The following is a 24780-nucleotide window of genomic DNA, read 5'->3' on the forward strand; positions in this document are numbered from 1 at the left end:
AATTTCTCATGAAACAGCCCCTATTTATAATAAATCTATGAGAAATTTAAAGTAAAAAATACACATTTTTTCCCAAAATCTGGGAGCATATATTTATTTACCTAAACCACGTGTGCACATTTTAGGAGCCATAAAGAATAACTTCTTATCCTTCTGGACTGTGCTGTAGATGTTGCTCCACTGACAGAATATAGCGACCTTCTAATCCCTGATTTTGATATTACGTGAATGACGGGGTGAAAGAATCATGTCTACCAGTGTTATGTGTTGTACAGCTCACCACATGAACCCTCTGGAACACAACCACAATAACCACATCGCAGGCTTTTTGGCTTGTTTTCATTCACAAACTCACTGCATGTCTCACAATTTTTGCATCTGCCACGACGTACGCGACTGTCGAACATTTTCCTGGCATGAACGATACTATAACCCCTCCCGATTACGAAGCTCACGCTGTTAAATAAACCGTGGAGTTCTTCTTAGTACATAAGCCGGGTCCGGGCGCCGGGTACGTACGCATTGCGTTGCCGGGGATCGTTGAACGCCACATTTCCCCCCATTATTTTTTTAAAAGTAGCCCTTTTTTACGATTTCCCGGATCGTGATATTCAACAAAAATAACCCCCTTTCTCCGAGAATATAGGAACGCTGATGAGTACCAGTTTTGTCTGGAAGTCACCGCCGGGGGTATAGTATATGTCCAGTGGCGTGAATCGAATACTGCGGAATATTACTGCAGCTTAAAAGGGATAACTTATACTGATGAACATTTTTTTTTCTTATTCAACTAGTAGCTTCGTTGTAAGTGGCTTACGCGGTAAGTGGGTTTCGTATTGGGTGGGTCTCGCGGGGGATAGGGCTTTGTCACAGTAACTGGTCCTTTCATCGTTGTTGAGAATTAAAGTTTTATGTTTCTTTAACAACCTGCACTATTCTGGGAATACCATCCTTATTAATTTTTATAAAAGATTCCTCTCATTAGTAAATAGCGCACTCACTCAACAATATTTAGAATGAGTGGTTGGTCAAAAAGTTGACGAGTCAGGTGCATCTGTTGGCTAAGCTTGTTGTACATAGATGCAAATGAGTATAGGAACCATTAATGCTGTAGGGTGTACTGGGAGGGGTGGAGGATTTCATGTTTGTAATGACTGGTTGTAATGCGGTATCTCGTTGTTTTCAAGATGCAGCCTGATATTTGTTGCTTTCTTGGTTGTTCAATTATAGCTAAAATTTGTGTGGTGGGTGGAAGATGTGTTTATTGTTTGTTGAGTCATTGTTTAGACACCCTGCAGCTTGAATTGGTATGGTCCAAATCCAAATTCGATATGGCGGTGTTGAATATCTGTGCTATATGGCGGTGTCGTTTAAAAAACATGGCTTCAAAGTGATTTCTGTTTATTTATTTACTGTTGTAGATCCTGAGAACTATCCATTGAATATGATGTCGGGAATAAATGGTATTCTGAACAAGCTTTATTAATTATTGCTGGCAATATTCCAGTATGATTTGGGAGTAAACTGAAACACCAAATCTAGTCGTTGTATTGTTATGCTTCTAAAATATTGTTTTCCAATGTCTTGAAACAGATTCAAATATAAGGATATGGATTGTAAAATATTACGATTATATAGTGTTCAACACATTAATTTGCAAATGGTAAATTTATTTTAAAGAATTCAATGACAATATTATATTATATTATAAAATAAAATAAATTAAATAGAAATATTATGTGTATTTTTGTATGTGGAAACTTGGCTGGCCCACTCAAAAATATAAAGAAGTGAGGTCTGCAGTTCTTTTTTTTTATTTGTGAAAACAATTGGTATTTTCAAGTGTGAAAGTACATGGTTTAATAAATAAAATTAAAAATAAATAAATATTAATTATTTTATTATATAACCTGCACAAAAGCAATCAATATTTTTATACAGAAAATGTACGACCGTTCCTCAGCAAACAATTAAGCCAAGGCATTTTTGATGTCGAAATTAGGGAAGTTCGAATTACTAAATGAAGTACAGGGCGACGAAGCTGAAATATTCAAGAACCAACACATACCAAAAATCATATCTCAAAAGTGAATATTTGTGATGTATTTTAAAGTCCATTAGAACCGCTAGGATTGCTCTTAAAATCACATTTGTAGGTTTGTGTGTGTCTGTGTGTGAGATTTCCAGTGTTTTCACGTATTAGTTCTTGTGTAATTTATTTGGCTTGGCCGGTTTCGCTCACACTTGGCATGTAGGTTACACCTATTAGAAAAAATCTAAAAAAAAAATGTTGGCCAACCGTTGCCATAGCAACAGCCAAAAAACTGATTTTCGGATAGCTTCGCACCAAATGTATCTCCTCCTACAAATTTAGGATAACATACCTTAGACATAGCTCTTTCTACTCAGCTTGAGTGTGGGCACAAACTATTTGAATTTTTGTCATCTTTTTTCATTACTGAAAAATTTGACCCCAAAGTTGGGGTAACCATTCACCAGGAATGGCTTTTGAACTCTTCTGTGATTTTTTTTCCGCCCGATTTGAAGCAAGTAACACCTTCACTCTAGTTAGGTTGTTAAATCTGAAAAAAAATTCTGACCCACCGTTTTCATGGTAACAGCCAAAAACTGATTTTTTGAATACCTTCGCGCCAAATGTATCACACCCTACATTTCTAGCATTAAAAAGCACGGACGTAACTCATTCTACTCAGCTTGAATGTGGGCAAAAAATCTTGTTTTTTTATGTTTATTTTCATTACCGAGAAAATTTACTCCAACATTTGGGTAACTTTACACCAGCAACGGCTTTTATTTAACTCCTGTGATTTTTTGGCTTGGCTGATATTGTTCATACTTGACATGTAGGTCGTACCGTCACTGATTGGAAAACAATCCTGCCCACCACTGCTATTGCAACAGCCAAAAACTGATTTTTGAATACTTTCGCCCCAAATTTATTACCACCTACCAGTTTTGTATTAGCATTGTTCAAATGATCATGCTTTTTATTTTGGCTACTTTGCGCATTGGCGCCGACACTGTTACACTGTATCAACCTAATCCCAATGCAACTTTGTATGAACTGTAAATGCTGCCTATCATTTTAGAAAATACTTTCGCGAAATGATTGGAAATAATAAATGTGACAGCAGAATACGTCCTAGTAATATTATAAATTAAGTGACTTCTAAAGACTGAATGATTTTTGCGAACATTGAGCGGAGCGGATCGCCAACCAGCCTACCGACTTGTATTGAGTATTCCCCGGTCTGTTTACTAGTACTTACTTACTTGTCAGTGTCTGACTGTTATATACAGCCCAGAACACGTCAGAATAGTAAAAAAAAATAATAGTAAATAGTTTTTTGCTTAATGGTCTGAACTTTAAAAGTGTCAAGTCCGAGAGTGTGTTTTTACGTACAGTGACGCGAACATTCAACAACGTGTCGAACAGGAGGTCTATCTTGGGCTAGTGGCATTGTCAAATTTTAGAGAGTACAGGAAATGTTTTAGTAAGGAATTTGTATGTATATCAACATCCTTTATTGGAACAGAACATGTTATATATTACCAGAAAACAACTGCCATGTTTCTAAGCGTACAACGAATTCGAAACAAAATAAATTGTCCGATCCAAACGACCTGCGTCATTGAGAATCTAGTCTTATCGCCTTTGCCTTTCGAGCGAAAAAAGGTCAAGGTCAACATTTGGAAAGTGAATCATTCCGTCGGCGAAAAATCAATGATACCTGTAATAACTACAGTACCTGTGTAATAACCAAAGGGTGAGAGACTATTTGCCAAATCCAAAATTTAGCGTGAATACCTTTCCAAGCGAAAAATAGCTACCTCAATTATATTTTGATTTCAATAATCGAGGATAAAAACCGTCTTTATGTATGAGAAAGTGCAGAACGCAATTCAATGCGAGTGAATTTCCCTAGTTATAAGCGGTGTCCAATATGGCGACCAAGGACAAAAACAGTGTTATGCAAATTAGCTTTAGTAGAAAATTTGAGATTTCTCAGCGATATCTACGTGAATTTGTACCAAAATGTTATTGACAAGACTCAGAATACGACTGTGACAGCCACTGAAACGCAATTGAAGGCAAATGAACACGTCAAGCAAAAAAGACTTTTCGTGTCGTGGCGTAAAATGGAGGCACATACCATTTTGACTCTTGAGGGGAATGGAAATCAGTTGGTTTGTGAGTGCCACAGTAAGCAAGAGAATAAATCGTTTTTATGCTACGAAAATATGCAGACATTGAACGTACTTTTTGTTTGATTAGCTAACGTTTTTAGATTCATGTGCAGTAAGTTACAGAGCACATACCTAAGCAAATAATGAAGCAAATGCATTTTCGATGTCTGGGAGGTTCGAATTACTGCACGAAGTCCAGGACGACGAAGATGAAATATCCAAGAACCAACACATACCAACAATTATATCTTAAAGTAAATATTCGTGGTGTATTTTAAGTCTAACCGAACCGGGAGTGTCAATTTCTTATTACTCTAAATATCCAAACATATTTTAATATAAGGTATTAATACATAATGAATCTAACATATAGAGGTTATAAACGGCAAGCGTGGGTATCTGGTAGAGGATATAACGCATCCGTTGTAGTGGCATAATGTACTATTATGGCAGATGTGCACCAAAGCAGAAAATCTTGGTTTATTGATTGGTAAGTGTTTGATAAGTTGCCACATCGCTTAGTTTATTGTCTAAATAACTCTATCATTAATTGTGGGGGAGTATTGCTGTTCATAAGCCATAACATATAATACAGATATATTCTATTAGAATATGCTACTATTATCACAAGATTACTTCAAATACAAATGGGAATGAAGTGAGTATACTCTCTAGATGGCGCTTCTTACAAATAGAGCATTATTTAGTAAATCATTTTCTATATGGAGTATTATAACAGCATTACAGGAGAACTCGATGGAGATATCATCTAAACTCTTCCACTTGTCTTGTTTCAGTTGTAAGTACATTTATATTGTCTATTCCACTTGGACCATGGTCGGTCCCAAGCCAGGATTAGAAAGGAGGAGGGTTGGGCGTGGGGTTAGCAACCCCACCCCGTAAAACCTTCTACGCTACAGAAACGACAACAAAAAATATACATCTACCTGGCAAAAGGAGAGAAGCTGTCCAGAGTTTGCTGCACATCAAAAAGGTTCAAGGTCACTCCCAGGATGTTCCAGTGAAAGCTAGAGATGGAACTATGACCACATCAGAGCGGACAAGCTGGAAAGCTCTTTCAAGAAATCTTTAACCAGCCAGATCCATTTGCTACTGCTGATATCAATGAAGCAGAATAGGACCTAGATATAAACATGGAAGAAAAATAACAGTGGGGGGGAAGTCGAAGAGGCCATCCAAAAACTAAAGAAGGGAAAGGCCCCAGGATAGGATGTCATATGTCCAGAAATGCTGGAGGTGAAAGTTAAAGATACACCTCACATCCTCCATCCTTCAGAACATATGGAACAGTGAGCAGCACCAGATGACTCGAAAACAGGTATCATCATTAAACTACCCAAGAAAGGAAACCTTGGGGACTGCAACAATTGGAAAGGCATCACCCTACTTTCGCTCACAAGCACAATTCTCTGCCACGTCATTAAGTATTAAGGCAGCAGTAGACACCATACTACGAGAAGAGCAAGCAGGTTCCAGGAAAGGAAGGTCCTGCATAAATCACATCTTTGTTCTGCGCCAAATACTGGAGCAATCAAGTGAATGGAACAGCTCACTCTACATTACATTCATAGATTTCAAGCAGGCATTTGACAGACTTCATCGCAACTCTCTCTAGCTGATCTTGAGACACTATGGTATTACAAAGAAGCTGGTCAACATGATCCATGATACAAGAACTTTGAATGCTGTGTCATTCACAACAATGAGCTGTCCAAATCTTCCAGGGTAGAAACCGGAGTTAAACAAGGATGCAGTCTATCGCCTCTACTGTTCTCCCTAGCAATTGACTGGGTGATGCGACATAGCACTAAAGGAAAGTGTAGAGGAATGCATTGAACCCCCACCCCAGTCATGGAAGACTTGGATTACGTTGGTGATAAAGCATTACTTTCACACCGATACCAAGATGCACAGCAAAAGAATGACAGCCTCAGCCAGATAACCAGTACTGTCGGCCTAACAGTCAAGGAAAAGAAGACGAAGGTCCTGAGGAACAACACTGCAACGGAGTATGTTCAGAGTGTTGGAAAACCACTTCCTCCTTCGAAAGAAAGTTAGAAGTGTTCCGAAATAAGTGCCTACATAGCATTCTTTAGGATATTCTGGCCAAAAGCATCACAAATGAAAACCTCTGTGAAAGAACAGCAACAACATGAATTAAAGAAACTATCCAAATCCGACAATGGAGATGGCTGGGACATGTGTGCCGCATGCCATCATCTTCTCTCCAAAGAAAACCATTATATTAGATGCCTCAAGGGAGGAGAAACCGAGGTCGGTCAAGAGAAACCTGAAGAAAAACAATAGAAAAAAGAGGTCAGAAGTAAGAGACTGTCCCTTGAAACTGCCCCCAGGATAGCAGCTGGCAGAGCCAGATGGAAATTCTTGTTTCGCCACAAGCGCCAGACGGACTAGATGGGGACTGAGTAGTAGTGAGTATGAGATTCAATATGGTACTGCTAAGATATACCTGTCACGTTAAGTGTATACTCGAGGGCGGAGCTACGTCACAAGACGTTCCACATAGCTAAGTCGCGCACCACTGTACCACATTACTTCTTCTTAAACATATGTGAGCATTGTAATATTTATTTTCCGTTGACCCCTTTGTGGCCAACTATTTCTATGGTAGCACCTGCTATAGGAGATGGTTGTTTTAGCCGCAGAGGGCGCAACTCTACCCTACTCCACTGTTTGCTGTTTGCAAATGAATTGTCTCAGAACCATTTTGTTTGGTGTGGTGTAAATGATATCAAATGATCTAAATAAATAACTATTTCATGTTTATATTTGTAACTGCTGTACGCATCAAAAAAGGATAAACTCTATAGAATCACTAAAAGGAAGATGGTTCATTTGCATAAATTACTACCCAGATAACCTGGGCGTGGCAAGTTAGCAGTTGGGCTGGGTGTGGCAGAGGACTCCTGAACTTTCATTGAGGAGGTACTCGGCTTGGCTTATTCCAGTGTGCAATTTCACCTAAAAAAGGCTGTAATGGCACTTCCTGTAAATTATGAAGACTGTCACTGTATTTCGGGAATGAATTTAGGGTTTGCTAATTGACGGGGTGAGTAATACTCTTTGTATTCTGAATTGTTCGACCATGTGCTATTTGTCATAACAATGTTGTTACCATTCATTTGATTTAAACTGTATATTGCACCTCGATTATATTTTTCTTGAATATGCTTCCTTGAAACGCCGAGTGTATTATGTATTTGTAACCTTTTTGTATTTTCTTTGTCGTTAGATTTTTCTTTGTGTTTTGTTCACTCGCTTACTTTAGTTGTAAGATGGATGAATTGTAAGAATTTCTCGGATAGAAATAAAGCCTGGAGTGTGTAAACCTGGCGATTCTCTACCATACATTGTGTTGTATCAACTTATTTTCAACTTGGTCACACATACATGTCCAAAATCCAATAGGTCAGCACTTAAATACCATTGTATTTCTTATCTTGGTTTCGAATCTAGCTAAAATAGCTAAATTAATCTTTGAAGCCATGCTATGCAGATTTTTTTCTTTGGGCTAATATAAACGGGAAACAAAGATAGTAAATCCACCAGTCTGTGCGGTACACCTTTACCTAAAGCTGTTTCCCATATATAGCAAGAGCATTATGAGTGATACGAATAATACAAACGGACGAATTACTTGTAGTTACGCAGTTCTGATACTGTATGCGTACGTGCTCATTTTGGTTATATATCCATTCGGTATTACGATCTATGTTGTTAAGTTGAATCAACAAATATCAATTATTGAGAGGGAAATTGCACAGTTAAATCACGAAAATAACAATTCTGCACTTGAAGAAGTTATCAAGATTGAGCGTGAATGCTGTGATGTGGACCAGAACTTATTGCATATGGTAAATACTACTATTTTTATTCTCTACGAAAGTAAGGATTGTGAAATGTGGGTGTTGATTTACATATCTGGTCTGAGGGAATTGTCTTTCTTCATGTATGATTACTTTTGTACCATCGTTGGTAAACCATTTGTAATGTTGAGTGTAAACCAGCCACACTTGCATTGAATTGCAGGGTGTACATCACCCCAGTTGTATTCATAAGCATTGTTTTAGCTACATCACATGTAAACCGTTATTGGAAATACTATCTTGTACCTAGCACTGTACAGCTTCAGTTTCGTTACAACGTCTATATTGCGAGGAGAAAGACCTCGTCCTTGAATGTTGAAAACATTAACTACAACAGTTGGAACCCTTAACGATTGTGCTATTGTTGAGCCCGATGGTTGTTTTTCGGCAAATACAGTCAAGAGAATGATCATTCCATTATCACGTGGTATACATTGAATTACTCATGAAGAAATTGCAAGGCGTACAATGGATGCGTATTATTTATGTAAACTAATCGTTCAACCAATTTTATCGTGTTTCGAGGAATACGTGCAACACCAAAATATGTAAGTTTATATATAATAATTGTTTTTCTCCACAGATTATTGAAAATGCCATGAAAGCACTGGGGTACATTGAAATTAGTAACCAAATGGCTGGTAAGAGACCGAAATAATGTAACCTGTCCCGCTAATCGATTGGTCTTGATAGTTTTCTATGATTTTCCTAAGTGACTACACTGTAGATGTAACTGTAGATGTTTAACACCATACAGTCATTGTTTTAAAATTAACCGGCTCATTTAATAAGACGATAGTGTTTCTCAAATTACAGATATACGTCTGGAAATAGACGAGCTAACAGCCCTAGTGCCACGTTCAAATTTGAGTGATATTAGTGAATCACATGGAAGAGCTCGTACGAGAACCGCTGCAATTCATCTAACAAGTGGTTATGGAAGATTCTATTCCAGTAAGTGAGATTTTTTTCATGGGGGTACTAGGTACATTTCTTTAACTTAATCATATATTTTTATACAACTATGGTAATAAATAGCCAGTAAATATTTCATGCTTTGCGAGGTTTCCGGCTCCACATTAACTCTAGAGTTGTTTTAAGTAGTTTTTTGTGACAATATGCAAGAAACCTGCGTCTTCTTGCCAATAGCGTTACGAACGCCCCGTGCAATTATCAGGACATTCGTACGACCGAAGCTGTTACAACGATGTTTTAATAGTCGATTTTGTCAAGGACGAAGATGGCCGCCAAGTAATGTCTTAGACAAACATTGGTACGCCTCTAAGTTTTTAGGTGATCTATAGGTTCTATATGGCGTGGTATTCCTGCCAAAATTAGAATATGCCATGTCATTCTACAATGGCAGATTCGATTATTTGTATCGCAATTTCGCAAAACGATATGTCATTCCACCATATGGAATACCTAGACATGCAATTCCGCTATGCTATTTCTCTGTGTGTCCTGCTATTTGATGTCTTCGCATCCGTTTCATTCCATTTGAAGCAAGCTAATTTGAAGTCGAATAATGATTTTGCCATTTTCTTGATTTCATTTTCAGTTGGAATTGTATATAATCGCAACATTTAAAAATTTTCAGGAAAAACACATCATCGATATATCAATTTGATATTAAAGTCAGAATTTATCTTTTTAGATGATCTTGATTTTTGATCAAGTGACTCATTGTTCTTGCTGTGTGTACATTTCCACACATTGTCTGTTGTCTCTTTGTGGATATGTAATCTCCACAGTTGTTTTATACGCGGAATATTTGTTGATGATATTTAATGCCAGGTATTTCTGAACTTTGAGCTTAGCCGGATGTCACGATTTGGAATTTTTGATAAGAGAAGTTGGCCAAGCAGGGTATGGAACCACTCGTACTGGTATTCATACCCATAACGTACTCAATATACTCTAACAACGCACTGAATATCATATTTATATGCTCCTTTCAACTCCACTCCGTGCCAATACCAAATCCATATCTTTGGTCGGATTAGTTGATTAGCCATGTTATGCATGGAAGTTACATTCTAAGTGTATTGATTTTTTATTATGTTTTATTACGTATTAATGTCATGTCTTCTAAAATAGATAAAGTGTTTGAAGGAAAAACGAATACAGGAATGACCATAGTTGGACCGTGGCAAGTAAAAAGTGGAATCGCACTAAAATCGGGGATCACCACGCATGATATTGGGATGTGCATGGTAGCACCAAAACATGGAATCTATCATATCTACAGCCAGGTGAGTTACTGATATAAGATTGGTAGACTGATGAATTATTCGTGCTTAACTAAGTACTCATAAATGCACACTTTTGAAATATTTCTGCAGGCATATTTCCAGGATGAACGAGAAGATCGGGAGTATTCAAATTGGAACGAATATTTGCATTATACTGTACTCGGTATGTATATGCATTCGAAGAAATTGTCTTTATGTCACGTTGTTCTATTTTATCCTGATTTCCGATTCGTACGATTTTCGAATTTCTACAAAACGTTTCCTAATAACATGTTTTGCTCACTATAAACCCCATCCACAAAATTAACCTATCGGAAAGATTTACTTACATACGAATAATTAAATGCATATATTGATATACGATCGCTAAATGGGAATCGTTATTGAAATGAACAATCAATCACCTGTGTTACTCTTGTTCAAAAAAGTGTGTATATATTTATAATTACCAGAAACCGATGCTTATCCTGATCCCATCACTTTAATGAAAAGTGGTCGGGCAGAAGGAATCGAGAAGACACCAGATCTCTACTACAGCAGTTATCATGGCGGTGTATTTGAACTCAGAAAAGGAGACAAGATATTTATGAAAGCATATCTACCAAGCAGTGGAATAACACTGGATTTTCGTCAAGAGTCCACATTCATGGGAATGTTTTTAGTCAATGAACTTTAACGATTTCATTCAGCGTCGAATTTAATATTTCAACATGCAGCCACATGTATATAATGTAAATATTATTAATTATTTCAGTTTAACATCGGTCAATCATTCAATTTATTTATTCAATATTCCACATTTTTTTTCAAAAAAATTGTTCACTGTCATCACCTGATTTTCATGAAACACTTTAAATTCGAAATCTGCTATTTGATCCGGATACAAACTGATTTTAGGGTGTGTTACATAGTGTTTTTTATCAATCATTTTTTTTATAAATCTCGAAGGTCTGAACTTAATTTCCGTCTTTAATTAGAATTTATATTAATAGGCTGTAATGAGACTAGATGACCGAGGTAAGAACCATCGTTATTTCTTAGGTTACCATTTTCCTAGCTAATTTTGTCAGTAGTTCTGTGCAAGCTTATATTTGGCTTTTATTCAAAAGCGGCCTCGAATGTAGTTACCACTTTGTTATCTGAAATATATCAGGAACACTTCAGTCCCTAAAACGTCCTTACAGAGTTTCAAAACTGAATGATATTGATGCTATAACTATTTTCAAATTATCTTAACACCCTTATTCAATTTTGAAACAGTGAAATCGTACTCGGGGTTACTTACTTCCCAAGCGAAAAGGGAAGTAGAATATTGCAAATATTAAAATATACTTGGCTTTCTTCCAATTGGCATATATTTATAGAATATGCCACAGGGAAAAATCGTTATTCACATTATGATCTATCACCGAACTGTATATCCATGGCAACGACAAAAAAATAGACAATGAGGATTAACTTGATGTATTGTTTGTTTATAGTCACTACAAGGTGTTGATCACAATTACCAGAATCATAGAATAATTTTCGGTTTCTATTTAAACGTTTCTATCTTCCTATTTAGAGCACATGGTAATAGAACAATGAATTTGATGTATACGGAAACGCGCCCGTGTTTATAGCAAAGTATATTTGTCTGCAGTTTACGTATGTGATAGCTGTTTCACTAAAGAATTAAACTATAGAATATCTAACCATGCGATTCAGTATGACCGGCTTAAACTGGATTGTACATTCATCAATCATACCTCAATGTGTACGGATATTTAGGAGTGATAATTCAAAGTCCGCGACTAGTAGCAGACTCAGGCGTAAAAATTCAACATGCCAAACTTGTGCACCTAATTGCTTACCGATCGTCGTATTTTTCTTTTGGTCGACTCTCAGAATCGTGTCTCAATACGATTCGTAGTTTATACGTTTGCCAGTTCAGGACTTTCTATAATTCCAATTAGTTCCAAGCCCCACACATTTTAGAGTTTGCGTCATCGCCTCGGATATTTGTAGAACAATTCCCCCAGGTATCTACGGTATCAAAATTTTCTCGGCCATTTCTCGTTACAATACTGTTCTCGGTTAACACCGTAAGTGCCATGGCGTGTACATTGACGTTTTGTCGCCGAATGTTGATAGTGCCTGGAGTGTCGTTTTCGCTGACAGCTCGAGAACTAATTTCTCTGTTGTGAATGCCCCTTCATCGAAAAGAACAACAGCGTGTATATGACTTCCGTTCCCGACTGATATCGGCAACAACACGGGTCCGATTACGGTATTCTTACAAAGGAACTTTGGTCAAGGTCAAGTGATTTCAGGAACAGATAAGCGTTCAGGCTTGTTTGCATTGTAGTGTAGAGCGCTATGATGGCGCTTCTTGGAAGCGCAACACGAGTATTTTGTTTTTGTCGACTGTACTGTTGTGTGAAACGCCGGGTTAACTATGGTTGCAATGTATCGCTCATCGTAAATATCCCGTCCATGGGCTTGCAGTGTGTCTATTTTACATAGAGATGCTATGCGGAGGTCAGTTAAAGTCCAGGCGGCACTACCATGATCTCTGCCATAGGAAAATGCCTCCTTCCTCAATGATTGTAGTTCTCTGACGTGAATCTTGAGTGAGTCATAGAAGTTCAGACTGTTCGCGTCATCCACGGGTTTACTTACCTCAATTTCATAACGCTGTCATATGGACGTCAATAATTTGATGCCTTTGTCTATACACTTCCTCTAGTAGCGCGATCGCATGTGAGAGGTTATCGTCCGTCAGCGTCAAACCACCGACAGTTCTCGCGGCTTTGTCTTTCAACATACTTCGTAAATAAACGATTTTTGTAATGTTATCTAAAGTGATATCAGTGAATGGATGACTTGAAAATGGCTAAGAAACTTGCCCAATGTAAACCATTTCCGGAAAAAGTTTGTAATACGATTGTCACAGCACAAGACAATAGTACTGGAAATGAAATACACATACATAAAAATATCAAGTTAAAGCTCTTGGCTTTAATACGTCTCAAAATAATTACAAGAAACAAAGAACAGAAAAATATAATAAATAAATTCACTAAAACAGGGGATTGCCTTGGGAAGTGTGCACTGGTGATAACTCACAGTTCCAGGGTGTGGAAATTGATGACAGTCAATGGCTTCTGCAACACAATGGCAAGAATACAGGGGTCTTGCTTGCAGAGGAATGCTGTTATTCTGGAGGGTACCGTTGAGTGGAAACCCCGGAAAACACTAAACCAGTTGAAAAAGACTAAACCTATTGAAAAAGACTAAACCTGTTGAAAAAGACTAAACCTGTTGAAAAAAAACTAAACCCTTCGTAAAGGGCGAATTATGGATATACCATGATCGTTCAATTGAGTATTTATGAAAAGAAAGCTAAAGAAAAATCCCTTTATGATCGAGGCCAGGGCCGCAGCTGATTTGGCAGCAGGACGCCCTCTATGTTAGATACTAGTATATCGCGCCCCAAACCAAACATTTTATTTTATTATTTATATATTTACAAATTATGAACACAGCAATTGGCATATTTTTAGATTTGAAATTCCTAAAATGACCCTGACCATGCTGGAAATTTTTTAAAAATTCCTCGGAAAACAGCACATAACTAAATGTATTTAACCTAGATTTAATACATATAATAAACTTAATAGTTTAGATTACATTGAGGGCGCCCTTGTGAAATCAGCTGCCGTCGTGGGTTCTGTTTCATGTTTTCGCTTTCTTTTAATCAAATATTCACTGGACGATTATGGTACACCCATAATACACCCTTTATCTCGGGTTTAGTGTTTTTATTGTCAGGTTTAGTGTTTTTCGACAGGTTTAGTGTTTTTCGACAGGTTTAGTGTTTTTCGACAGGTTTAGTGTTTTCCGGGGTTTCCACTCAACGGGAGGGCACCGCTGATAGCAGGAGGTCGCAGAGCAGTTCACACAAGTCTCCCAGAATAATGGACTGTATCACTTGTCCCACAATATCGCAGCAGCACACACACATAGTACATAGAAATGATGTACTCCAACTGTCCTCAGAGCCAAGCATAATGTAATCTTGCTAGCAGCTGTCTCACTGAGGCAACTCAGTAGATCGTAAACATCCTTTGTTATGTAAATTACAAGCACACCTGGTAGATTGAAATTGTCCTTCCACGGTTGTAAGCATGCTTTGTCATGTAAATCACAAGCACACCTGATAGATTAAATTGTCCTTCCAGGTATAACCTGTCAACCACTTTTATGATAGTTATCACACGGCAATGCACACCGTTTCTTCGCATAATTCCATGCACACTTCTATTTGCAGGGTTTGTGGTAATATGACAAAAACATTGAATAAACGATGCTGACTTCAGTAGCGCGACTGTTTTTCGCGTTGGATATGGTGAGGGTGTAACTGCTGTTTGTTGTCATGAGCTGTGTCTTTTCTTTCTCACAAACATGGCGATATTGTGATTGTGTTCATATATATCAGCTTGGTAGTCCCTGGACGTTTCGTTTTCTGCGCCAAAATCTGTGTCTGAGGTAAGATCCAAAATGTGAACTTCTAGGCCAGCGAGTAGATGCATCTTGCCTGTAAGTTGTTCATTAAGCCCATCCGGCGTGCCTATCTATCCGTACATCATACACAATACTACGCAGCCTTCTGTGGTCTAAACTAGTTAGGTGATAGCCAGTACCATTGTTTTACACTCCAGTAGCGCACTGAGCCGTTTAGGACAGTCGGCTGCACTGAAAGACGACTGTGGTTAGCAAATTTATTTATGCACAGTTTTCGCACTTGATGTGTATACGAGTATCTTGAGTGATTTCTTTTCAATGTTGTTAATTTCTCCAATTTTGTAATTTTAGTGAATATTTTGTGTAATGGTTTCAAATTTAGTGTATACCTAATTTCTAAACTGTCGTTGAAAATTAAAACTAAAAATATTTCCAGAACATACAATTATTTTCCAATTGCAATAACATCTGTTTTGTCAAAAATTGTGATGAAGTTTTTGAAATAGAAAACCAGTTTAGTTTTAAAAAACATTCAACAGGTCTATGCACCGGAAGCGCATTTGTAGAGTTCCTTATTTGCCTTATTAAAGTGGCCATTTGACATTGGAGTTACTGTGCTTGGTCATTTGTTGTAACATTATAATCTGCCGAATTTTGTATACAATTCTCATGTTATCGTTTTCCAACTGTTGACCATGTGGTCTGATGTTAACATGCTTGCTGACTAAAGCTTTCTTCCAGGCTTTCTCGGCAATTGCAATAATGTTTTTTAATATTAAGTATAGATATGCGGCCTTTTGTTATAGTAGTAGGCCTGTTTGCTTAGTTATGACTTGGTTGCATCTACCTCTGTGTCAGATGCAAACAGTTATACAGGAAAACATTTATAGTATATATATATAGAAGTTATAGTAATCAATAGTGACTAGTTGTGTTTAAGACTGGATGTATCTTGGGGTTATCTTACTTAATGGTTCAAATAGATAAGCCTTTAGGTTTTAATGACGTCTTGTTATACTTAATGAGTATTCTGCCATAAAGGTCATAACGATCTTTCACAAGTTGACCTACATCTAGTTGAAATTTCACTGGCTTTCTCATTCTCTCCGTTTGAAAGGATCAGTGATTTGATTTGCTCAAATTAATCTCTATTTCAGCAAAATCGCAATGCAATTTCGTGCATGACACTGATTACTATACGAGGGAAATTTTCGATTTTGTCAATGCAGAGGCTCGACATATTTTAAAGCATTTTACAAGGTCTGAACCCGCTTCTCTCAACAGTCGCTTCTCAGTCATGAGTGGTTGATATTGCAGCTTATTCTATTCCTAATGTTTTTTTCAGCATTGTAGCGAAATGACATGGTCGTCAGATCAGTGTTGCAGTTGTCCATTGTCTCAATGGTTTAATTATTATTTTTAAACAACTTGTGATTATTTTACTTTCATTGTATCATATAATTCTTTCCAACCTTGAATTCTTTGTTTTCTTGTTTTTGTGGTAACGCTAACTAAATATATCGTGTCAGTTATTCTAATTTATTGGCTGTGGAGCACACTTGTTTATTTCTCACACATTTCTTATTCTGGAGGTATTCAAATGTTGGGCCACCCTACTTTCACACATATGACGGCAGGCAGTTGTTTTCGGCTGTCATACAGTAATAACAGTGCAATTCTTTCACGAATTAGTCGCGGATGATACAATTTATTCCATTACATCAGTCACTGTATCTTGCCTCGCTTCACTGCTGATTTGATAAAATGTGGCATGTCTGTATGACCATTTCAAATGTAAGTCAGTATTTTCTATTTAGTAACTTAACTAATATAGAATGCGGATCGGACGATTTCCATTCATTCCCTCAGATAACGATCGATCAGTAAGTCTCCATGGCTTATCAATGTTCCCTTGCGTATTTAACCCAGGGCATTTAGGTTCATATATCAGTTGCTCACTGGTGAAGGTTAACACTAGAAATCTGTTTTGGTTTTAATGAACTTAGGTTGGGTACAGTTTATAGGATTTGCCCTAACAATTATACTATTTATGGTTCATTTATGGGCATTTTAACAACTGTTTGTCATGGGGCAGGCCTAGATTCCCGGATAAAACTCAACGGTTTTTTGGAGACTTTATTTACTAACATCTCTGTTGTATGCTATAAGTTTTGTCTTCAGTGTGGCTACTGATATGAACAAGGACTTTTATAGATCTCTAGTGACAACGATGATATTGAGTAAATATTCTCACCACTACTACCTGCTGCTTCTACAATTTATGTCTGACCAAATTTCCAACTCCACAATATCTTCACATTCGGGCTGTCTTTCACACGACAACTTTTATGTAGAAAGAGCCGAACGTATTCAAAAATAAGCAAATTTAACGACATAAACTCGATTTATGTCTTCCTATAATAGAAGACGCTATGACCAGTTGTCACGTGGCGCGCCAACTCTTATTGGATTTGGACGATGTTCAAAAAAAGGCCCGACTATTAAATAGAAGTAGGAGTCCCTTCACACGTGCTATAGTTTTCTGGCAAGTGGTTTCACCATTTTAGTATGTGTCCTCTATTGACAAGGCGCGGACAAATAAAGGCCTTTGTGATATTCACTACAGGATATAATTGTTGGTCAATGGTTTGTCAATTTCAGTCTTTGAAACACTGTGTAAGTTGCTGTCTTCTATTAGATATGATTTGCCCCAACTACTTCCGATCAACGGCCTCTATTGCACGACGACCTGTGTTTCTTTAAGTATATCATCGAGGTGACTTTAGGTTCATATTTTAGTTGACCTATTGACCCACGGAGAACAAATTACCAATATTATGACTTCGATCAACATACACAGATCTGGTTCACAATTTATTGAAAAAAAATAACAGAATGACAATGAGTGACGGCACTGACACGGTTGTACTGACCTTCCATCGATTCAGCACGCACTATCGCACTATCACACTGTTTTTCCTTTCAGAAAACGTTCCACTTCTGATTAAAATTGTTTCTTTTCACAATATAAGCAGTAGGCGAGATAAAGATCAGTAATATCACGTAATATCAGTCAACATTTATAAGACAAAGGAAGAAGGACCTAACACACGTTTAGTATGTTTTACGAGTCATCATGGCGGTACTCAAGATTAATGATTAACTTTTAACGTAAATAAATTAGTGGATGTGTCAGGGTTTTATTGGTGTTCAGAGATTGACCCCTAATATTTCATGTTAATCTTTCACCCTTACCTTGACCTCAACTTGCCAGTTCCATGAAAGTTGTGATAGGCTGGCCATCGCAAACATACACCAAATATAAAAGCAATTTGTGAAATTGACAAAAGATCGATGGACGTATATTTTACAACAATTTACACATTGTTCTATCACCAGTAGAGGGCGCTGACTTGTTTGCTTGTACATCTAAACATTGAAATCAGATCAAAACTGGGAACAAATTACTTTAGTTTAGGTGTATTTTATCCAGATGTGTTAAGCTTATCAACTGTTTTGTTTTTAGTTGTCGCCAACTAGGCATTCGTAGAAATACACATTACAGTATGCGAGCACTCCTCATCATTTCTGAAACACGTTTAAAGTAAAAGCCTACTTATGAATATCTATAATTTATTCATTTTATTGAATTTAAATCCAATATTGATTCCAAGAACAAGATTTACCAACGTGACTTAGAATAACAGTACACCTGAGCAGAAACACACTTCCGCTCAGATAAGGCAGTCTCGAATAGAACTGGGCGGACTGGGCGGAAATGATGTCGCTTTACGGGGCGTGCCACTAGATGGCGCTATTATGAAATCGATCAGCAGTATTATCTAATGAATAATTCAGTAATGAAGTGTCATCTGATCAACAGATCCAACTCGATGTGGATAGCATCTAAACAATCACCGTTCTACACAAGTTATATGCAACGTTCGTGGTAGGTACAATTCAAATGTCTATACTGCATAACTGGACATAACTGCAACTCGAAAATAAAAGATTGGATGCGTTTAACTTAGCATACCGGCTTCCTCAAAAAAAGTCACTGCAATACACATACACACGTCTGTATTGAGCTTGCTTTAGTTTTGTTGTAGTTAATGATTAGCTAGACATGTTCAAAGTCCAAGAGAATACTATAATACTGCTCAATTTCGTCGGATAAAAAACGACGACATTTGTTCGGTGTGTCAGCGTCATTGGTTCATTTCCGACAGACCTGGATTCCCATTCCATAAAAAGATCGTTTCCATTACCTTTCCGATTTCTACTCCCCTCGATAGGATATAATTGGTGCAACATATTGTTTAGATGACCTGTATTTTGAGTGACCTTAATTTGTATTATCTTTACAGCACAGATTGCTCGTCGCCATTAAACGCGGCCTCTTTGTGGCAACTAGTTGTTGCAACGAAAAAGAAATATCACATCGGTTTACTGTTGTACCACATGTAAAAGTACCAATCAGTGCGACTTCATAATAGCCTTAAGACCAAGCAAACGGCTTCTGCTATAAATGACGAAACACCACACAAACATGTATCTTGTTTGTATCTACAACAGACAGTGATTGATTGGCTGCTTTTTGTCAAACTTTACTTATTTTACAATCATAACACACAATGTGTTTGGATAACGGCAAACAAATAAAATGGCAAGTAGACATACGATTAGCGTATGCTTAATTTATTTTTCAATAAATAAAGAAAATAAAATAAAACGCATTTTAATAAACATAAATTAGCAAAAAAAAAATGGCATCAATACCATAATCTTAATAAGTCTGAGCGTTAAGCTGTGAGTTCAAACACACCTCTCATCAAATGCTAAAATATTAAAAACGATTACTAACATTAAAATGCTCCGATTGAATAATAAGCTTGAAAACAACAATGCGGATAAACGTATATTATAATTATAAGTGCAGACTCATATTTTATGTTCATACTTAACTAGCAAGTATTTGCCTTCTACAACAGAGAGTAATTGAAAATGCAGCATGGACAAAATGCACATTGGAGGCGCGCATCAAACAGAAGAAGCGCACTGGATCAAGATAATGAAATACAGTTATTTGCAACGAATCTAGGGAAGTATATTGGAGAGGGTAAGATTATTCTAATTAGTATTCATCGCACATTTATTTACAATGCATTACACAATGAAAACCATGCATCTTCTGTACGTTTTAATAAATGCATCGCATTCGTCTGTACAATTGAAGAGACTTTCAAGAGAATGAAGCGACTGTGTTCAACCAAAATCACAAACAATGTGGAGGACCCGGCTGAGTTGATTGCGAGGCTTCGAAATCTGGGATACATTGGAAAGGATAACATGGTGTTACTCTCAGATCTCCTGTACCGATCTGATCGATCAGATCTTGCTAACACAGTTGCAACAGATTGGCGTATGTTTTGTAGAGGTACGAATTATTCATTCTTCGTTACAACGTGGTAATATTAATGGTGCAGTATCATGCAGCCAATCCCCCAAATACGTATTTCTCCCACAATGATTTACATGAACGTATTTGTAATTTATGTTTTACCTTGTCACTTATTCACATAGACACACATAACGAAGCAAGCAACACGTTATCATTCATCAAACCACCATTCACAGGTAAGTAAACATAGTTAGATCGTTTTGATTTCAAATCCGATTACTCTGAATGTGAAATCTTTGTAGTTACATTCTCATAGATCAAATATACATGATGGACGAGCAGACCCAGACCAACACACACATGCGATTACAATATGTTGAGGATCCTGTAGTTGAGGAGTTGCAACAGAAATACGAGGACCAGGAGCGCTTAATAAGACAATTATCAGAAAGACTGGAGGATGTTACAAATCGACTATCAAATATAGAAGCAAGACAGGACACAATCAGCGCCCATGCTGCTGAAAATCTGTTCAGAAACAGTAAGAAATCTGCAAGTAGAATAAACGATGCGATGGTAGGTTATTTATCGTAGTATAATAATAATCTCAGCCTAACAAATTCACCTACACTATAAAATCATACATTTATGTTCACTTTATTTCATGAAAAGTTTTAACTGAGCCATGGCATGTAATGAACAATGCATCCATTAGTATGAGATTAGTAGACTGAATTACAGGCTATACAATTACATACTAATTTACACATATATGTATTTCTTTTACAGTCAACTTTGGTTTAGTTTCAAGAATATGACATTTGCAAACGCCATCTAGCTAGTGTGGTGAAATATTACCAAAGGAAATTAACATTTTGACATAATAATATGACAGTGATACTAATGTACAAATTAATTATTGTTTACAATTTTTGTAAATGTGACAACTAATAAAAATTCATGATGAGTAACTTGAATTACAATGTTCAATTACTATTGTATTCAACGCACATTGCTATGAAAATGTCAGTGGCTGATAGGAATACCTACAAAGAAACCATCTTGGAAATGATTGTACCACCGAAGTATGAACTGCATTGATCATTATCTCATGGTTATATATAATTTTTAACTGGCTTTTTAACTAAGTATAGCGTTTGTTGCTATGGGTGTTGACTTGGTTGCTAGGAATGCGCCCAGCCCACTTCTGTGATGAATATTGATCTTATCCATCAGGTGCATACCAATCAGACCATATATTCTGATATTATATCATTAGCATTAAATCATAACAAAGCATGTAAATGTTATAAGCGCCGTACATGATTGCTATGGTATGACGGAATTACACACCAAATACAGAAAAAAAGAATAGTATTTGTTTTTTTCAAAAACAATTCAGAGATCCATTTATTCATTACATTAGAGATACTATTAATTATAGCGCCAAAAGTAAGTGACGTTATATACTTAATTCATGGTTTAAATAGTACATATTCTGTTAAATTGACACCTTCCGTAATTGCTTTAAACAATTATGGCCGTCAAACCAAGTTACCAATCAATATTCCGATAGGCAAGCACACCAGTTACCGCCTATCGTTATAATAAAATCAGACCAATCTGTTCACTGGTTTTCTAAACAGGCTTAAACAGTGGAAAAGGGAAAGATAAACTCTAAACGAGAACATAAGGGTTCTATAGAGGCTTTGACCTCTAATTATCAGAAAAGAAACAAATGTTTGTAAGTTTCATGGGTATCATGTCGAGCTTAATAAGTTCATGTTTTATGTTTTTTTGTGATACTAATTATTTTGCATACTAAATTATGTAGGAAGCAGATATACGCCGAGTAAACTATAGAAATCTCGGACAATACGATGACAATATAGTGCAGACATCTTTAAACCTTAAATTAAAAAAATGTTGCAGCAACATAGAAAGCAGAACTGAAATTCAAACTGTGTTACAAATCACTATTTACTTACAAATGTTTGTATTACTGTGTCATATAAGCGTTCATATATCAAGACAGTTACGTGTAATAACTCACGTAATAATGTCCAATAACTATTTGGTAATAACCTCAGTAAATTGCTTGGTCAAAGCAAATTGAACTTTTTAAATCATGGAAAATTGTCCCGCATCTATATAATACTTAATAAGGTTGTTATACTAATTAAAATTTTAAAAATAATATTTGTAGTTTAAATTTAAATCCCTGAATTCTATATAAAGTATAACAAATTAATTAGATAACTAACACATCAGTCATGAAGCTTTTCTTAAGTTCCATATAACTCGAACACGTTTGTCTCCTTTTTAACGTACATCATCTGGAGTCACGCACTTTTCATGAGTACATGTTGCTCTCTTGATACATAATAAACGTATAGCACAATAATTTACCATGTTTGGATTAATTGTGGACAATGATTTACAAAATTAAACTCAGACGACTTGCTGTGTATTAGGACTATGGATACTTACTTTAACTTTATTTGTGTGCAATTTGATTATATAAAGTCAGCAGAATGTTAAAGATAAATATGATAGTTCAGTCTCAATCATATGAGGCATCTCATATAACATATCATGCCTGTCACGAAAATATATAGATTTTTGTTGATACAAAAGAAGTTTGCGCACATGAATTATTAATGTAGGAAGGCAAATGGGAATGTCTCGCGATTGTCCGTACTACTATTAAAGATCCAGAAGTGTCAAAAATAAAAGAGAAAGTTATGGTTAAAACGGTATGTTTGGTAGTATGGCCGCCCCTATTCCAAAGTAAACTGCTCAGTGAACATTCAACTTTGAGGGATAACGTCACATACTGTAGGCCGTTATTTGGCAGATAAACAATCCAACCGATTCCACCACAAATTGGGGAGCAATTTATAACTTTCTGAACAAATATAATGCAATACACATTATGTGAATAATAAACGTTGCAAACATGTTATTATAAATTGTGGGCCAGCAAATATAAGTGGTTTTGTTTTCGAAAATGCTGAACAATATATATATTTACTCAAACGTGGTATGATGTCATAATGCCAATTATACGAAAATTTCTTTTCGCCTCTTTCATTACCAATGTCAAATTATGTGTGCCAGGACTTATATTTTCTGCAATTTTAAATGTTAAGGTTACTTTCCAATTCCATTTACCGTTGACTATAATCTCAGATTCGTTTTTAAAATCTATATAAGCAGCAATTTTCCCACAATTTGGACATCCCATAATTCCTATAGCAATAGAGCAGTTAAGGTTTTGATAAGGATTGACTGTGATACTGAATGTAATTTTACTGTTTTTGGAATGCGACTCCCAGGCGACTTTATTATCTGTACGTCCAGGTGTTTTCCCTTCTAGGTCAACGCGTTTCCAACCGTTGACATTGGTTGGTTCTAAAGTAGCAGACGTGTTCTCATTACTGCGAAGAGATGACCAACACTTGGGACGATAGATAATAGTTTCATTGAAAAGTGGTTTTGGCAAATTATGTAAATCAGAGTGACCATTCATGGGTAGATTTATTTGTTCAGGAGACGATAAATGTGACTTGGTCAAGTTTACAAAAACCTCTTCACAGAAATGGAGTAGAAAAATACCCATCAGTATATGAACATCTTTACTTGGGTGTGCATCACTCTTGCTTTCGACGAGTTGAGAAATATTTCCCTGCATGATTGTTGGGCACAATGCATCTGACATACTTATTGATGGTATGTTATAATACAGACTCAGTGGCGTACTGGATACATTTTCATTATTTATGCATGGTGACTTAGAACGCATCTGTGCCCCGTGGACAAAATTCACGTATATTAACTGGGGAGAGTTCGGAAAATCCAACACAACACGAGTCAATTCTTCTTGCGCATAAGGTTTCACATGTTTTATAAAATCATTCACCGCAAATTCCCAAAGTATTATATCCATCATTTTTGTATTCAAGTGGGTATTTATGCAATATGCGTAATATCTACTATCTGTGGCACCGATTGCAGCATTGTGAAGTTTTACTGGAACACCCAACAATTTCTGTAGACCTTCAGATAGTACATTACCATAGCTGAATTTTCTAGCAGAAATTGAACCCCCAACTATACCAATGTGCAAAGTTCTATTTGTCATCAGAACATCTCTAAAAATCCGCTGCAGATTGTCAGTGGAAGGCAAATGTTTCAACGCTCTATATATCATCCCATCTTGAACTTGAATGGCAATATTTTTTTCCCAAGATGCAATATACCTGTTGAGCTCTAACAATCAGTTGGGTAGTTCTTTAACATGCATATAATAGTTGCTCACGTGTGTTTGTTCAATCACTGGCTGTGGCATTGTGGCTACATTGTTGGCTTTTGGAACATTATAGGCAACATTAATGTAGATAATGAATAAAACACAGATACAGATACAACCTCCTGAAGTCGCTGACAACTTTTTGTATGCTGATTTCTTTTCCATTATGTTCCTAAGTGAAAAATATAA

General features: G+C 36.6%; 2 protein-coding genes and 1 long non-coding RNA gene across 3 annotated transcripts; 2 read left to right on the plus strand and 1 right to left on the minus strand.

Annotated features, from left to right (window-relative positions):
- The first annotated feature begins 6412 nt into the window (after positions 1-6412).
- LOC144350769 (tumor necrosis factor ligand superfamily member 10-like) lies at positions 6413-11048 on the plus strand. The gene is made up of 6 exons (XM_078008847.2): positions 6413-6553; positions 8701-8758; positions 8934-9071; positions 10218-10372; positions 10463-10535; positions 10825-11048. Exons 1-6 carry the CDS (start codon positions 6413-6415, stop codon positions 11046-11048), a joined length of 789 nt encoding a protein of 262 aa, XP_077864973.2.
- A 9566-nt stretch (positions 11049-20614) lies between these two features.
- Positions 20615-21256, plus strand: LOC146745512 (uncharacterized). The gene is made up of 2 exons (XR_014929503.1): positions 20615-20855; positions 21069-21256. It is a non-coding gene; the product is annotated as an uncharacterized LOC146745512 (long non-coding RNA).
- A 2057-nt stretch (positions 21257-23313) lies between these two features.
- On the minus strand, positions 23314-24423 carry LOC144348776 (uncharacterized). Its single transcript, XM_078007844.2, has one exon. The coding sequence runs from the start codon at positions 24421-24423 to the stop codon at positions 23314-23316; it is 1110 nt and encodes a 369-aa protein (XP_077863970.2).
- Between the last annotated feature and the right edge of the window lie 357 nt (positions 24424-24780).

The sequence above is a fragment of the Saccoglossus kowalevskii genome, chromosome 5, assembly GCF_978046115.1.
Source record: "Saccoglossus kowalevskii chromosome 5, keSacKowa6.1, whole genome shotgun sequence".
Taxonomy (NCBI): Eukaryota; Metazoa; Hemichordata; class Enteropneusta; family Harrimaniidae; genus Saccoglossus; species Saccoglossus kowalevskii.

Excerpts from the sequence above, each read along its gene's own strand:
- LOC144348776 (XM_078007844.2), bottom strand. The coding sequence starts at position 24,423 with ATGACAAATAGAACTTTGCACATTGGTATAGTTGGGGGTTCAATTTCT.
- LOC144350769 (XM_078008847.2), top strand. The coding sequence starts at position 6,413 with ATGGAGATGGCTGGGACATGTGTGCCGCATGCCATCATCTTCTCTCCA. Across the intron at positions 6,554-8,700 it reads ATAGAAAAAAGAGGTCAGAA|ATTATTGAAAATGCCATGAA; the intron begins GTAAGAGACTGT and ends TTTTCTCCACAG. Across the intron at positions 9,072-10,217 it reads TTATGGAAGATTCTATTCCA|ATAAAGTGTTTGAAGGAAAA; the intron begins GTAAGTGAGATT and ends CTTCTAAAATAG.